Raw genomic sequence first — 14,591 nt, 5'->3', positions numbered from 1 at the left:
AGAAAAGTATATACTTTAGCCTAGATTCCTGCTTTCAAAGTGAATGACCTATCAGCAGCATGCACTTCATCTGTGCCAAGTCAGCTGCCTTCCTCAGTCGTCTAATTCAAACATGTCACAAAACAATACAGCTCTGATGGGGTCTTTGTGTGGGGTCAAAGAGGAATGTTGGCCATGCAAAGTAGAGGTCCATGAACATCCTGTCCTGTACACTAGAACACCCCTTTTTAATGTTTCAGACACTTCCCCTCGGCTCACACAGGAAGATGGAGGGGGCATGAACTGCACTCCTCTCTTCTTTTCCTGTTTTCGGGGCACTGTGGGAGACTTATAATATATGGGCTATATCTGCAATCCAAAAAAAAAAAAGAAAAAAAAAAATCCCTCTAGAGACAGTAATACCTTGCCAGCTAATCTAGAATTACAATATTCCTCTTTTTTTAAACCCTATTATTATTATTGATTCCTGTACTTTTAACATCTTTAAGGAACCCTGAAAAAGTGCTCTACAAACAAAATGCATCATTATTATTAAAAATAATGAAAATGATCATTTTAGAGTAAAAAACTATATGGTCAAACCATAAATATATATACTTCATATGCAAATAGTCTGTGGCCTGGTTTCACAGACAGGGCTTAGATTAAGATAGGATTAGGCCATAGTTTAGTTAGGACATATAAGTAGATTTATTTTATAAATGTGCCTTAAAAACATTACTAATGTGCATCTTGAGACAAACAGTTACACTTACTGACATATTTTAAGATATGTTTGTTTAGTATTATTTCTATAATTATCCCCGTCCCCTCTACTCTTTTAAAACATGTCTTAAACTTTAGATTTGGATTGTGTGGTTTTTTTTATTATTTTGTTTTATTTTTTTACCCATTCGTTCTCTTCAATGTCAGCAGTGTCAGCAAAGGAAAGGTTATGAGGAAGGAAGGATGAACATAGAGCTGAATTTATTTTCTGGCATTCGGAATGTTCTAGGGTTTAATGAAAGGGAAATCTGTACATTGCAAAAGTCATGCAAACTTATCTGAGCTCTCATTTTAACAAATATTTCAGGAGAAATTGCCTATTGATATGAAAAAATATGTGTCCATATTATGCAATATATATCCAAGTTGAGAATATTTTGAAAATAATCTGTTTTAAAATTCAAAGTTGATCAATCACTAGTGTTTGTATAGCTGTAGGTGAGGTTATAAAGGCAGAGGTAAGGTGCGCGGTAGGTCTACCTGTGGGAGGCGCTCGGTAGCGGCAGCCGTTTGAGGAGGCTGAGGACCGCCTGTTTGGTTTAGGTTTCACACTCATTCAGACTGTCCACGGCGCTCATCTGCTCATCCTGAGTTCGTTATCAGTGTTTCAGGTGTGGAGTTCAAGAATGCATGATTGCGGTGAGTGACTGATACTCTGGCACTGCATCCTCACGTGTTACCTGTGGCGTTTTTTTCTTTGTCTGACCTCTCAGCTTGGTATGCGTGGGTATTTGATTTGATGGCAAGTAAAAGTGATTAATGGTAGCAAAAGTAATTACATTTCCCACGAAATGACTGTGAACGCTGTATATTTTCTTGTCTTATTTAGGGATTTCAGTTCACAGTAATAGCCTACAGCCTTTAAACTACAAATTAAAGGAGACGAAATAAACTAGTGATGTTTAAAATGACTCAATACGCGATTATGTGCTACGTTTATATGAAAACAAAAATAGACTACAAAGTTACATTAGCCTATATAATACATTTCAGAATCAGTGGTAAAAAAAGAAAGAAAAAGCAAATGTTTATTGAATGTTTTAAAACCAGAGGAAAATGATAATAAGTTATCTGACCAAGTTCAGAGGTTTCATTTAAACTTAAATTAAGTTGTTTTATTATTATTATTATTATTATTTTAAATTCCATGCTAATCAGCTATTAGTAATGTATTGGGTATTGCATGCTTTTGTGTAACTTCCACGCTTGTAATATTGCTGATGTGGAATTGTGCCTCTGTTTATGGACACCCAAAGATTGTTGCTGAATCCACTGTTTTTAATGAAACTTAACTGTTGTGACTTTTGGGTTCATTTAAGTTACTGAACAGCCAGGACCATGAGACATGGCCTCATCTGAGTATAAGAAACATTATGTTAGGTACTGCACTGAAAGGAGTTCCGTTGTAAGTGGAAGATTCAAGTCTCAGACATGTGGATCTCAGAAGTGTCTTCAAAACATTCAAGGGATTATATGGTCTTAGTTCTAAATTCTTAAAAGGGTTTGAATTCAGCAATGCAGAGTGCTCCTCCATCTTGAGCCTTACCTGGTTCATCTGGGTTAATGTGTAGATAGTCATAAGATTTCTTGATGTATTTGTCTGTGAATAATGTTCTCCGTCATCCAGGTTATCATAGAATGTGTTAAACATCCTTAAGCATCTCGGCATTCAGATGGAGAAATCTGTCCACATTTTCTTTGTGATTTAGAGAGTTAGAGATTAGGCAAAATCTGTTAAATGTTTTTTTTTTTTTAATCATTGTTTTATTGTGTGCTTGTAAGAGAGAGGATGCAGATTAATTGGGTGCTTGTTAAGCAGAAAACACTCATTATAGTGTCTTCTTGCACAAGAATCTTCATTTCGCTTATCACTCTTTTTTTTATGGTTGCCACATTACAGGCCTTTCAACACTGAATGACCCTCAACTCTGCAGTAATGAGAATTGTCTTATAGTAATTCTGCCACCGTTTTCCGCTCTACACAGCTAATAAACTATTCATATCTCTGTCTGTCAGCTGTTGAGTGTCATAAAATGTTACTCTTCTACCAGTTGAGAGCCATATTTTTTGGTTCTTGTGCTAGAACTTGATCTGCCAATATTTTTGTTATGTATATGAATCTGTATGTTCTCCCTAAGGAATTATGCTTTCGTCTTGTGCAAGATCAAAAGATTATGTACATGCAGCTCATGGTCACAATACAACTTTGAGTCAATTCTAAAACTTGAACACTGTCATGATGGCAGTTGATTTTCTTCTCTGTGTGGCCTCTATTGTAGTGCACCCTGCTATTTTCAGATCAGTTTGGTCATTCTCTTGCCTCTGTAAGCTTTTAACTCCTGCTGCATTACAATTCTGTAAACTCATAAGCTTGTGTCTAAGAGATTGGTCACGGCAAATTCATGTCAGATAAGGAAGAGATAATCTGAGGAAATCTGATTTTCTTCTCAAATTTAAACCGGGAAAAGTAATTCTGCTCCAAGACAAGTGCTGAAAGGAGAACGTTTGGGTAATCTTGAGGATCATGGGATTAGAAATGTTTTTTTTTTTTTAAGGCTGTAGAGCTGATGAGCTTGAAAAGGATTAACAGGTTTTAATTGCTCAACCTTTGATCTGCCCACCTTTGCTCTCTCTTGCCACTTTCTGCTGAGAAATACACAGCTGAACACTATTGGCTGCTTAAGGTATGTCTTCGAACCCATTTAAATTATATTTAATCTTTTCCAAATCCTTTATTGAATAAGACATAAGTTTCTTAACTGATTGAAATCTTTTCAGAAGTTTATGCTTCTGTTGGTGAATCCTATATGAGTGGTGTCTGTGAATATTTGGGTGAGATGAAAAATCCTTGTGATTTAAAAACCTTTTTTTTTTTTTTTTGCTAGAAGCTTATACATTTTGATTGACCGCTTTATTGATCCCATGTTTGAAATTGTGGAGTTTGCGGAGTTAAAATGTGGAGATTAGACATTGAAATAATAAATCTTCACTCAATGTAATTTTCCTATAAATCATGTATTTCAGGAATGGAAAACTTATTTGGCACTTTTTTTGTTTTGCGTACTAAGCTGGAAGTGTTTTTTTTTTTTTTTTGCTGACAGCGTTTCCTCTCTTTCCTCTGTCTTTTTGTCACTGACAGAATCTATGGGCCAAGTTAAATTGGTCTGTAGAGTTTTACATTTGTTTAATGCTTATGCAGCGGACGATTGATGTGAATTTGAATGATTGAGATCTTTCTGCGTGATGTTGGCGTTTAATCTGATAAACGGATTATAACCATGTACGTAAATGTTTCTTTCTGTGACTGCATGTCATGGATAAAAGAGAAGAGATCTTAGTCACATTTCACCTGTCTAATCTGTCAGCTTCTTTTGCCTAATATATTATTTTTTTCTCTACCCAGGTGCAGTGCTGAGAATGTGTGCTTGCTGAATATCCCACCTGTGTGCGTGGACTTGTTTTTTTGCCTCTTGGCTGGGTTTTGTCCCATCTTTTGCATTCATTCTCCTGTAACAAAGCACCCACCATGTCACAGCCACCTGAAGAAGAGCCTGTTACTGTGGCACCAGCAGAACCAGCATCAACTACTGAACCAGCATCTGCCACAACACCTAGAACTTCATTCTGGAGGGAAAAGAGAAAAAGTACAGTTTGGCCTCCTCTCTTTTAATATACTTTTAAATAGGGTTGATGTAATCTACAACAAACATGTACAAGTGTTTTATCTATTTATTTGAAATGTTAAATGATAAGCTTGTTCTCTTCTTCTACAGTCCCAGAGAAGACAGATGAGTTCCTGCTGGCCAGGTTTCAGGGTGATGGAGTGAGATATAAAGCCAAGCTGATTGGCGTGGATGATGTCCCAGAAGCCAGAGGGGACAAAATGTGTCAGGATTCCATGATGAAACTGAAGGTGCAGATCCAAGATTATTGCTTTAATTTCTCTGTTGTGTTTTTTTAAAAATTTATTTTAGTCATATATGATTTTGAAGTCCTTTTATGGTCCAGCTTTCTGTTAAACTGATGAGGATGCAAGGAAGGTGTTTACTGACATTTGATATTTAATAGTAAGTGAGATATGGGCCAAAGTGATGAGATGATAATTCTGTTAATGGTACAGTTATTATTATATGGATACTGTGCTCAATTCTTGTTTGTATACAGGGCATGGCGATAGCTGCTCGTTCTCAAGGCAAGCACAAACAAAGAATATGGGTGAACATCTCTCTAACAGGAATCAAAATTATTGATGAGAAAACTGGGGTGAGTAGTTTCCTGTACATGCTCCTTTTAAGCTGATTTATGAAATTGAGAACTAGCCATTTCATTTGTCATAAAATGTTCTGTATTGACTATAGTGTGCTCTCTGTCATCTCTTTCTCTCTCTGTTTCTAAGGTGATTGAGCATGAACATGTGGTGAACAAGATCTCATTCATTGCTCGCGATGTCACTGATAACCGGGCGTTTGGATATGTTTGTGGAGCTGAGGGCCAGCACCAGTTTTTTGCTGTTAAGACAGCTCAGCAGGTCAGGGTTTGTTCATCAGGCACAAAATCTTATGATAGATAACAAATCTGGGCACAGCATGATGGATGTTCAAGTGCAGTTATATAAATGCCTATTAATGTTTGAATGATATGTAATTCAAAGTGTAAGATGAACTCCTCTCTTCTACAGGCTGAGCCTCTGGTCATGGATTTGAAGGATCTGTTTCAGCTGATATTAAATATGAAGAAAAAAGAGCAGGAGGCTCCGCAGAAGGTGATGTGTATATATATATTTTTTATTACTTACAAACAAAAAAATCAGTTATTTAGATTATAGTATTTTAAATACATCTGTCTGAAAATGAATTTGGTGCTGTATATTTCATGCAAAAAGGATTGCAGGCTTGTCTAGATATTTGTCTGTTAGTAAGCTAAGCTATTTTATGAACTCGAGCATCTCCTAAACTCTGAATGCCTCTCCAATCAATTATGCTGAAAAACAGATTTCATTATATATTTTCATATAGTTTTCCTACTATGTTGAGATGCATTTTATTTACTGAAACCTTTACAACTTTCTAGGGTGGAGGAAATAGCACCGTGATTGAGGTAGGTATAAATATATTGGCAATATTTCAGTCAGTTATTTTGATGTAATCCTTTATTAATTTGTCCTGATGTTCTATCATCAGAATGGTGGTGATGCTTTACTCACCTTGGATGGTCAAGGAAATGCTGTAAAAGTAAGTGCTTGCAACATCATACAAATGTATATTATTGAACTTGAATCTTTAGAAAATAACCTAGAGGATGTTTTGTGATATTCTCAGACTGTAGAGCAGATGGACCTGTTTGGTGATATGTCCACTCCACCTGACATTCACTCTCCGACGGTAATGATTCTACAGTATACATACATTTCTGCTGTTTAAGTCGTTTATTGAATCATTTATTTTAAAAATATCTCTGGACTTCTGATTTACTTAAGTGTCTCTGGAATGAGCAAAGAGTTTGTCTTAATACATGTGGTTAGATTTCCAGTTTATACTCTGCACGATGTGAAGGTTTTTTTTTTCTTAACATACTAAATGCTTTGCCCTTAGTTTCCATTAACACTTACCAACTTACCAAAGGCATCCATCAGCTCTCATTTCTCTTTTAGGGGTCTCAAGCATTTGGATTGGCTGCTTTCTTTCATGACCAAAGCAAATACTCAATCACTAACAATGTTTTTTTTGCCAAAGTCCCGTTGGCCAGTAGATGGCACCCAAACCCAAGAAACTGGAAAGAGAACTCCTCAATTACACAATGGTGTTTGAGACCCTTACTATGGAAATGGGATAATTTAATGCTGGATGATTTGAAAATCACAGAAAAAATTTTCCTATTACGGTTTAAATATTTTCTTTCAGTATTTTTCACAGAATCTGCCTCTCATCTCATTTTTTCTTTTTCTTCTAAAACCAGCCTGACAGTGTTCTGCTCCTTGACTTTGCTTTAGTGATTGGCAATCAAGAAAATCCTATAATCTCATACTCATCCCCTCTCTCCAATACACCAGATGACAAACCTGTTTCATCCATATCAGATCTTTTGCCGACTTATAGTACCGATCCCTTCAGTGATGATCCCTTTTCTTCCTTGAATGATCAATCCGATTCCATGTTCTCTTCCAAAAATGAGTCCGATCTTTCTTCTTTCATTTTGAATGGGCCTTATTTGCAGCAAAGCCTGAGTGAAGGCTCCTCTTCAAACAGTCAGCAGCTTAAAGGACTGTCCACTGACCAATTGTCACATGAAAGCAAAGTAAACCAGCTTCCTTTAAGCGATCTGAATGACAGCAATTCCCCCTTTAGCCAGAATCTTTTGAGAACCTCAATAAACAACCCAGCATTCTTAAATGAGTTATACAAATCAGGTCCTCCTGTTCTCCAAACCCATTTAAGTATTGGATCAAGTAAATCAGTGGAATGGTTTGAAACCAACCTGCCAAATTCTGTTAAAAATGGGGGCTTGATGGTCCTTTGCCCCCCACCTCAAAGCTCGAAGTCTGGATGCATGCGGAGGAGAGAGAAGGTGAACATTTGACAGGAAAAGCTTCCTCTGAGAAAGTTCTCAGTCTGTATTACTGTGCACACCCAAATGCCTAGAGAGACTACAAGGACTGTGCTGTTTGGGATTACAGTAGGATATATATATATATATACAGAATACTTTAATGTACAGATGTACAAACTCCTATATGCAGTGAGGCTTGGGAAAGCATACATGGATGGTTTGTTTATTATCATTATAAACGGTCCTTGTAGTTTGTCTTATAGGACACTGATAGTTGGGTTAATGATTTATGGAAGGTGTTTGTTGTTTAAAAGAGGGATTTTTTTTGGCACATGGGAAAACTTGGATGGAAACTGCCACATTATATTGTGTTGTGGGACATGGCACTGTTGTCTTTGTCTTAAAAATTGATAATAGACTTTTTGTTCCTTAAGAAAACTACTTAGTGTAATGCTTATACACCATGGTCCTTATTCACTTCTTAACAGTAGAAGCCTTATGCATACTAAAATGTTCCTTTCCAACTTTTTAACAGAATTCAATTATGCATGCAAACAACAATGCCATGGCAGTCACTGAAAGCAATACTGTGACTAACTGACATTTCATGAGCTCTACTCAGAAATAGTTAATTGAAAATCATCTGATTGGCAGTATATTTTATTTTTGTTGTGCCTCACGTTAAATGTGCAGGGTAAGTATAAGTTCAACCAAGTATCTACATGCATAATCAAACCTAACATACATTTATGTTTTCCTATGGCAAAACTTTGGTATAAAATTTTACTTTTTCTCATCATTCATATTTTAAACTCCATATATCCTTTTTTATGCATGCTTCATCACATTTAGCACCGTAATTTAGCTAAAAAGCAGAGTACTAAAATGATTTTAAACAGATTGTGACCCCACAGTCACCTGGAAATCATCTGTTTGGAGCTGAACTATTTGCTCCACCAGCCCAGAATGAGTCTCAGCCCTCATCCATTCCAGCAGATCTATTCAACACCACACCATCCTCCACCGTCAATGCCCTGGGTATAATGCATTCTATCTGTCTATATCTAAACATTCTTTTATTTAATTGTTTATGTTGTTTGTATTTAATGTAATTACTGTGTTGCGTAGGGTCATTGTCTCTGGGCTCTACTTCTGTCACTCAGACTCCTGGGACAGCACTATGGGGTCAGACTCCCACAATGTTTCCTCCTCAGGGTGGTGTTCCTCAAGTAATAGTTCCAGGGCAACCAAACTCTTTTCCTCAACCACCTGCATTTGGAGGCCTGCCTGCACCTGCATGGGGGCAGCAAGGGGCTTCCCCTTTTGGTCCACCAGCTGTCACTCAAGCCTGGGGTCAACCAGGAATTGCAGCACCTGGTGGTGCCTGGTCCACTTCTTGTCCTGTGCCAAGCCCTTTTGCAAACCAATTTGCTCCCATGATGCCTCCTAATGCAATGATGGGTATGCAGCAGAGTGCAGTGGTTCCTCCTCGACCTCCACCCCGTCCTCCAGTGAAGGAAGATCCCCCACTGGTCAAAAGCGCCTTTACAGCTTTGGACCCCCTTGGGGAGAAAGAGAAGAAAACCGGAAAAGATATGTTCAAAAATTTCCAGATGGCTAAGCCCCAGAAAGCAGAAGAAGGAACTGGTCCGAGCAGCAATGGCTCATTTGACCAGTACTTTACCAGCAAGGTTGGCTTGGCTCAGGAGGTGGCAGATCATGATGATTTCGACATAAACCAAATCTCGGTTAACTCAAATGGTATTCATTTATTAACAGATGTATATAGACTATATAGAACATCACGATTTTGTTGATTTGATAAGTACAGTTCCTCACCTTGTACAGGGACCTCCAAACTTGCTCCTCAGCAGTCTACTCCTACTCAGGGAGCAGGTCTGACTCCGACCCTGGCCCAATCCACAGGCCTTTTGGATGCTGCCTTCACTCCTAATCCAGCCCCTGCACCCTCGAACCCAACTCCCACAGCAGGCTCAAACCTTTTTGATGACACTTTTGGATCTATCCCATTTGGAGCACCTCCCATGAATACAGTATGTTCTTTTGAATTTGAATTCTGAAAGCTGATAGTGTCAAAAAGGTACTCTAGGTTTTTCAACTGATACTGTGTTTTTGGGATTACAAATTTGTTGACCTTTTGAAATGTATTATAATTTTTTTTTCCTGTATGAATTTTGCCTGTTTTCTGTCTCAGAGCACTCCAGCCACTCAGACTGCTGCCCTTGCGGATGCTTTTGGAGACCCTTTTGGGGGAAATCCTTTTGCCTGAGACTGTTGGTGAGAAAATATAAAAACACTCAAATATTTCTTTAAATGTTTTGATATTTTATGTATTAAGTCTCTCTCTAAGAAATTTGTTATTATTATAATTTGTTACTATATTACCTGTTCATGTACTTATTTTAGTACACTCCCACTGATCCAGTGCTACCGAGCCAGAGGACCACACAAGCACTGTAGAGTTATGATCCTCATTCTACTACTGGGAAAAGAAATGTGCTCGTAAAACCCTTTTTGTTGTATTCTGTGCTGCACTGTTCTCATTCCCACTATATATCTGCTGTAGCTTCTCTGTATGTGCCTTTCTAAATGATCACAGATCAGTCCTTCTTCTCCAGCCCATTCAAATGAACCCATTTCAATCCCAAGTCATTAAACTCAAGAAATAAGATGAACTGTTTAAGTATGGTTCTTGTAGAGAGTTGAATAGAGAAGGAGAGGGAATAAAAGACAATGATCATTTTTGCGCACATGATTTTTCTGTATTCAAGTATCCTGAGCATAAATGACGAAGTAAAAGTGATTAATCCTAATGATTTGTCATTAAAGAATTTGAATAAATATCTGGCTTTGTGGTTTTTTTTTTTTTTGTGATCTTTGTTGTCAAATTCTCAATTTAACATCAGGTTGTAAAATCTGACCAATTATTAGTGTTATGCAATGCATCTTAGTATATCTGGCTCTAAATGTTGTTTACAACACTGAAGAATTCTCTAGAGCTGATATAAAGGCTAATAGTACATATTGTTGTAAAACAAAGTTGGTAACTATGGTGAAAGAAAGAGCACCAAGATGTGACCAGATTACAGAAGCTATTAATGCAATGAAACTATTGCTAGTGAACCCATTGTCATGCGCTAAGAATTTGCCATTAACCCTTCAGTTCTATTTAAACAGACAGGATGGCATCATTCGTGTATGTTAAATTGTTAACACAGGGTTGAAAGATTTGCCAAGCCTCTTTGTTGACATTTGGGATTGGATAAGTGGATAATTTGGGATCAAGGTTTAATAGACAAGAACAGTATAAAAGAAGTGAGTGGCAACTTTCTGTAACATTTCACAAGTTTACTCTGGCTGCATCAGCATCAGGTATTGGAAGCTCCAACAGTGTTTTTCAGTTTTGAAATTGTTTACAGATGCCTCGTCCTTTGTTTCAAAGAAATGGTTGCTGGGACCCTTTTCAGGAGAAGGCACAAAACCTTTTCAACCAAAACACTGACCTCCGCAACTTCCTTGAACCAAATGAGGTTAGCTGGATAGAATCAGCAAGGAAAAGATTGGGATTGACATCGACCTGGCCAGGATCAATGCGTATACCTCTCTTCAGCTCTTTTTGCACCGAGGCTCCACCTAAATCATGTACTGGATCAGAAGGATGCAATTCTGAATCTCTGTGTGAACAAACAAAAGGACCGCAAAACTGGAAAATCTGTCTAGATGTCAGTCCATTTTCTTCGGAGGAGATAACCATCAAAACCCAGGAGGGATATTTGGAGATTACAGGTATGATTTAACTTGATATGTCTGTCTTTATTTCACATGTAAAATGTATAAAGCAACATGTATTTACGTAAAAAAAATGACTAGCCTATGTAATGACATTACACGCTGCAGATTGAATTTCCTAAACACTTCAATGGCAAGTTCTTTTGTTTTCTCTCATAGGTAATCACGTAGAAAGACAGGAGCATCACAGATGGATCTCAAGAACCTTTACAAGAAAATACATGTAAGAGAGGTTTTTTAAACATGTTTACAGCTGTACAGAATATACAGTGTTACTCCATGATTATTCAAGGCTGATTTCAATTTTCTTGTGTCATTCACTAGGCTTCCGGCTGAATTAGACCTAAAACAGATCAGCTCCATGCTGTCTTCAGATGGTATTCTCTCTGTTGAGGCCCCATCACCTGGCTCTAACATCAGTCTCCCCGGAGAGACTGTCATCCCTATTCACATAATGGACAAACAGTTATCTGCAAAATCAGACGGGCAATGCCTAACCAGTAACTAAGTTACTGGTTAGGCACAGCTTGTCTCAAAATATATATGTGATAAAGGTAGTGTATGCGTTTTCATAACAGTTTGTTTTTGATGGCTAACATTAGAAGCATTTGTAAATACTGGTTTTGCAAGGGAATATTTATCATATTATGATCCATTACCAAAAGACTACAGTGACCGTAATATGCTTAATAGATCAGTTCGGCTGTTACTTTGGTTTCAAAACAATTATGCAATAATTTGTGCTGTATAAGAATATGTCAAAGATGATCACTCTCTTTTTCAGGCTATATTAAAAAAAAAAAAAATGAAATGGGGCTTCATAATGGGGATTGCACTGCATAATGCCAGGATAATCCTTTTGATTTTGAAAGGCTATTTTAATTAATCTGTTTTGAAAATGATACCTTGTATCAATGAATGTCATGACATAAGTCTAAAGAGGCTGTATACTGAAATTGATCAATATTTAGGAAAGCAGCTGAGTAGACATCTTCTTAGTCGTGGAAATTTTGATTATTTCAAGAGATTCGTTTATTTTCAGTTTGTTCACCGAAATTATTAACTCACAGATTGATTCAGTGACAATTTCTATATTACATAAATACAACAACAGGTGGCGCAAAAGAGTGTCTTATGTGTTTTTAAGTCAAGAAAAGTATTTACTTGTTACAAAAAAAAAAAAAAAAGGTCTTTATTAATATGTGTGCCTAATCTACTCATTGAGTAAGTAAAATACGTGTAAATATGTGGTTCGGATGACCAAAGCACAAGTTTTTTTTTTTTTTTTTTTTTTTGCATAATTAACGTTTTAATTGTTTAGTCAGACATTTACACATTCATAAATCTGGAATTATTTTAAAGGTGTTGTGGAGTTATGTTTATTGTCAACATGTTCAGGGGGGCCCAGAAACTGTAGCGGCAGCACATAACTAAGTCAAACATAATTAAGTCATTTTTATTTAAAAGACATACAACAATAATAAAAATAGTACAAAATGTACACAAAACAGTACAGTGGTCAAGTAAATTGTTCAAAGTGCAAAATATACCACAAAATGGTCTAAAATGTGGGTCAGCTGTCATACAATGGTAAAGTTTAAATTTCTTTCTTTGCTGGAAATAGGTGAACTACATGAGCCAAGCGCTACCTCTTCACCATCATTATCCTTGTGATGTGCACCAGTTTGGCCATTTCAGTCACAAACAAGATTTCTCTCGTTCAGACTCAAAAGCAACCCAAGACTTGAGAAATGAATGGGAGAAATTGCAATGTGCAAAATGGCGGAAAAATCCCTCCTCCTAAATGAAATAGCCAGTTGTTGAGTCAAAAGTCATTGTGTCACTGCAGCAGGTGTTAGAAGCTCTGGTTCCCTTAGAAACCTGAGACTAGACCAGCCAAAGTGCATGTGTAGGCTTAACGTGCTTAAGACTGTGCATACGCATTAGCTGGTCTAGTCTCAGGTCTCCATTGGAGCCAGAGCTTCTAACAGCTGCTGCAGAGACACAGTGCTGGTCTAGCCTGAAAAATAAGCTTTTTAAATGCTATTTGAGAATAAGAGAAAACTTTCAGTTCATCTCCGATTTTGTTGCCGATTTGAAAAATGAATTGTGAGTTCAACTAGCTGTTTTTGAGATTTCAGGATTTAGATAGGACTTGCTCTTGAATAAGCCGCAGAGATGCCTTGCAAATATGGCTATCGAGTGAACAGATTGCCTTGTATTTTTTACATTATTTGTTGTATTGTATTCAATCACTACAATCAGAAAATCACATGCTCCATCACATCTAATACACGAAGGCTGTTTGGTCAAGGTTTAGTCATTCTTTGACAGGATGAATCTGTCCACAGAGCTTCATATGCACTGCTTATAATGCCATACTGCGCTGGAAGGAGGGAGGGATTTTAGTGAATAAGAAATATGAGTCAATGGATTACGTGAATAAAAACAGTTTATTCACCTAAAAGATTCATTCAAAAAAAATGATTCGCTCACTAATGTAACATTACTCCATCCTCAAGACGATGGTGCTGCCTGGTATTTAAAGCCGGATAGCTGACACTAGATTCTCTGTGCTTTTAACTTCATACTACCATACTGCTTGCGTTGCTGGTCATGACACTGTCATTTATGAAACGCAAAACCTTCCTTATTTGGTTTCCTTCTTGGGGTAACCAAAATGAGGGAAGGCAGGTTTCTCCTTACCGTTGAACCCTGACTATTTTTGTATGTGTTCCACAGCTTTCATCAAATACTCATGAGAAGTCCTCAAATGACGTGTCTCAGGTATTCTATGCACCGTAAAAAAAAACCTGCAATATATTTTGCCAAATGCTCAGTATTTTCTCTTGTTCTATTACCTATATATGATTCAGTTATATCTCTAATTTAAGTTGGCCAGAGGATGTATCTTCAGAAAAGTACCGACACACTGCCTTTTTAGTATCCATAATATGACAAAACGTTTTGAAAAGTAAGATATGTGTTGCTGATTGATAATTAAGCATTTACCCCATGCTATAGATCTTCAGAAGAGCACATTTGATTATAAGTTATATTTTTTATTGTAGTGTTATATTAGACTCTGACCTGGATATAGTGTGCAAAATATCACACACTTACACACAAATATAAATTAATTTTTGTTTATATGTATATAAATTACAATGTTACAATGTAAACAGGTTATAAAAAATAAAAAAACTGACAGATTTTCCTTCCTGTATTAATGAGTCAGTTAAGCCTAATTAATGCATCACTGGTTGTATTTTACAGAGGATCAACCTATTAAAATGGTTATGATGACTGCTGTTAGTACATGTCAGATTAAATTAAGGGCTGGAACTGGGCCTGTAAATATACACCATATAACATAGCGGCATGTAGAACTGCCACTTGAAACCACCATTTAACTTACTGAGTGTGCACACAGTGTCCATGCCAAAAATATAGCCTGAGGAGTCTCCGAT

General features: G+C 37.0%; 2 protein-coding genes across 6 annotated transcripts; both read left to right on the top strand.

Annotated features, from left to right (window-relative positions):
* Nucleotides 1-1,236: 1,236 nt before the first annotated feature.
* Nucleotides 1,237-10,163, top strand: LOC113049352 (disabled homolog 2-like). Of its 5 annotated transcripts, none has more exons than XM_026211632.1 (15): nt 1,237-1,404; nt 4,169-4,409; nt 4,539-4,678; nt 4,930-5,028; nt 5,162-5,293; nt 5,444-5,527; nt 5,836-5,862; nt 5,946-5,996; nt 6,084-6,146; nt 6,721-7,329; nt 8,226-8,349; nt 8,440-9,072; nt 9,160-9,365; nt 9,527-9,609; nt 9,739-10,163. In XM_026211632.1, exons 2-14 carry the CDS (start codon nt 4,292-4,294, stop codon nt 9,599-9,601), a joined length of 2,361 nt encoding a protein of 786 aa, XP_026067417.1. In that variant the 5' UTR covers nt 1,237-1,404; nt 4,169-4,291; the 3' UTR covers nt 9,602-9,609; nt 9,739-10,163. The 5 variants fall into 5 exon arrangements, with proteins under 5 accessions (XP_026067417.1, XP_026067420.1, XP_026067421.1 ...); XM_026211633.1 differs by lacking the exon at nt 1,237-1,404 and adding an exon at nt 3,312-3,449; XM_026211634.1 differs by lacking the exon at nt 1,237-1,404 and adding an exon at nt 4,027-4,045.
* Nucleotides 10,164-10,258: 95 nt separating this feature from the next.
* Nucleotides 10,259-12,275, top strand: hspb15 (heat shock protein, alpha-crystallin-related, b15). The gene is made up of 3 exons (XM_026211637.1): nt 10,259-11,118; nt 11,281-11,344; nt 11,446-12,275. The coding sequence occupies exons 1-3, from the start codon at nt 10,752-10,754 to the stop codon at nt 11,627-11,629; spliced, it is 615 nt and encodes a 204-aa protein (XP_026067422.1). The 5' UTR covers nt 10,259-10,751; the 3' UTR covers nt 11,630-12,275.
* Nucleotides 12,276-14,591: the final 2,316 nt, after the last annotated feature.

The sequence above is a fragment of the Carassius auratus genome, chromosome 30, assembly GCF_003368295.1.
Source record: "Carassius auratus strain Wakin chromosome 30, ASM336829v1, whole genome shotgun sequence".
Lineage (NCBI taxonomy): Eukaryota > Metazoa > Chordata > Actinopteri > Cypriniformes > Cyprinidae > Carassius > Carassius auratus.
The sequence above is the reverse complement of the archived record's forward strand: the minus strand, read 5'-3'. Positions and strand labels throughout refer to the sequence as shown.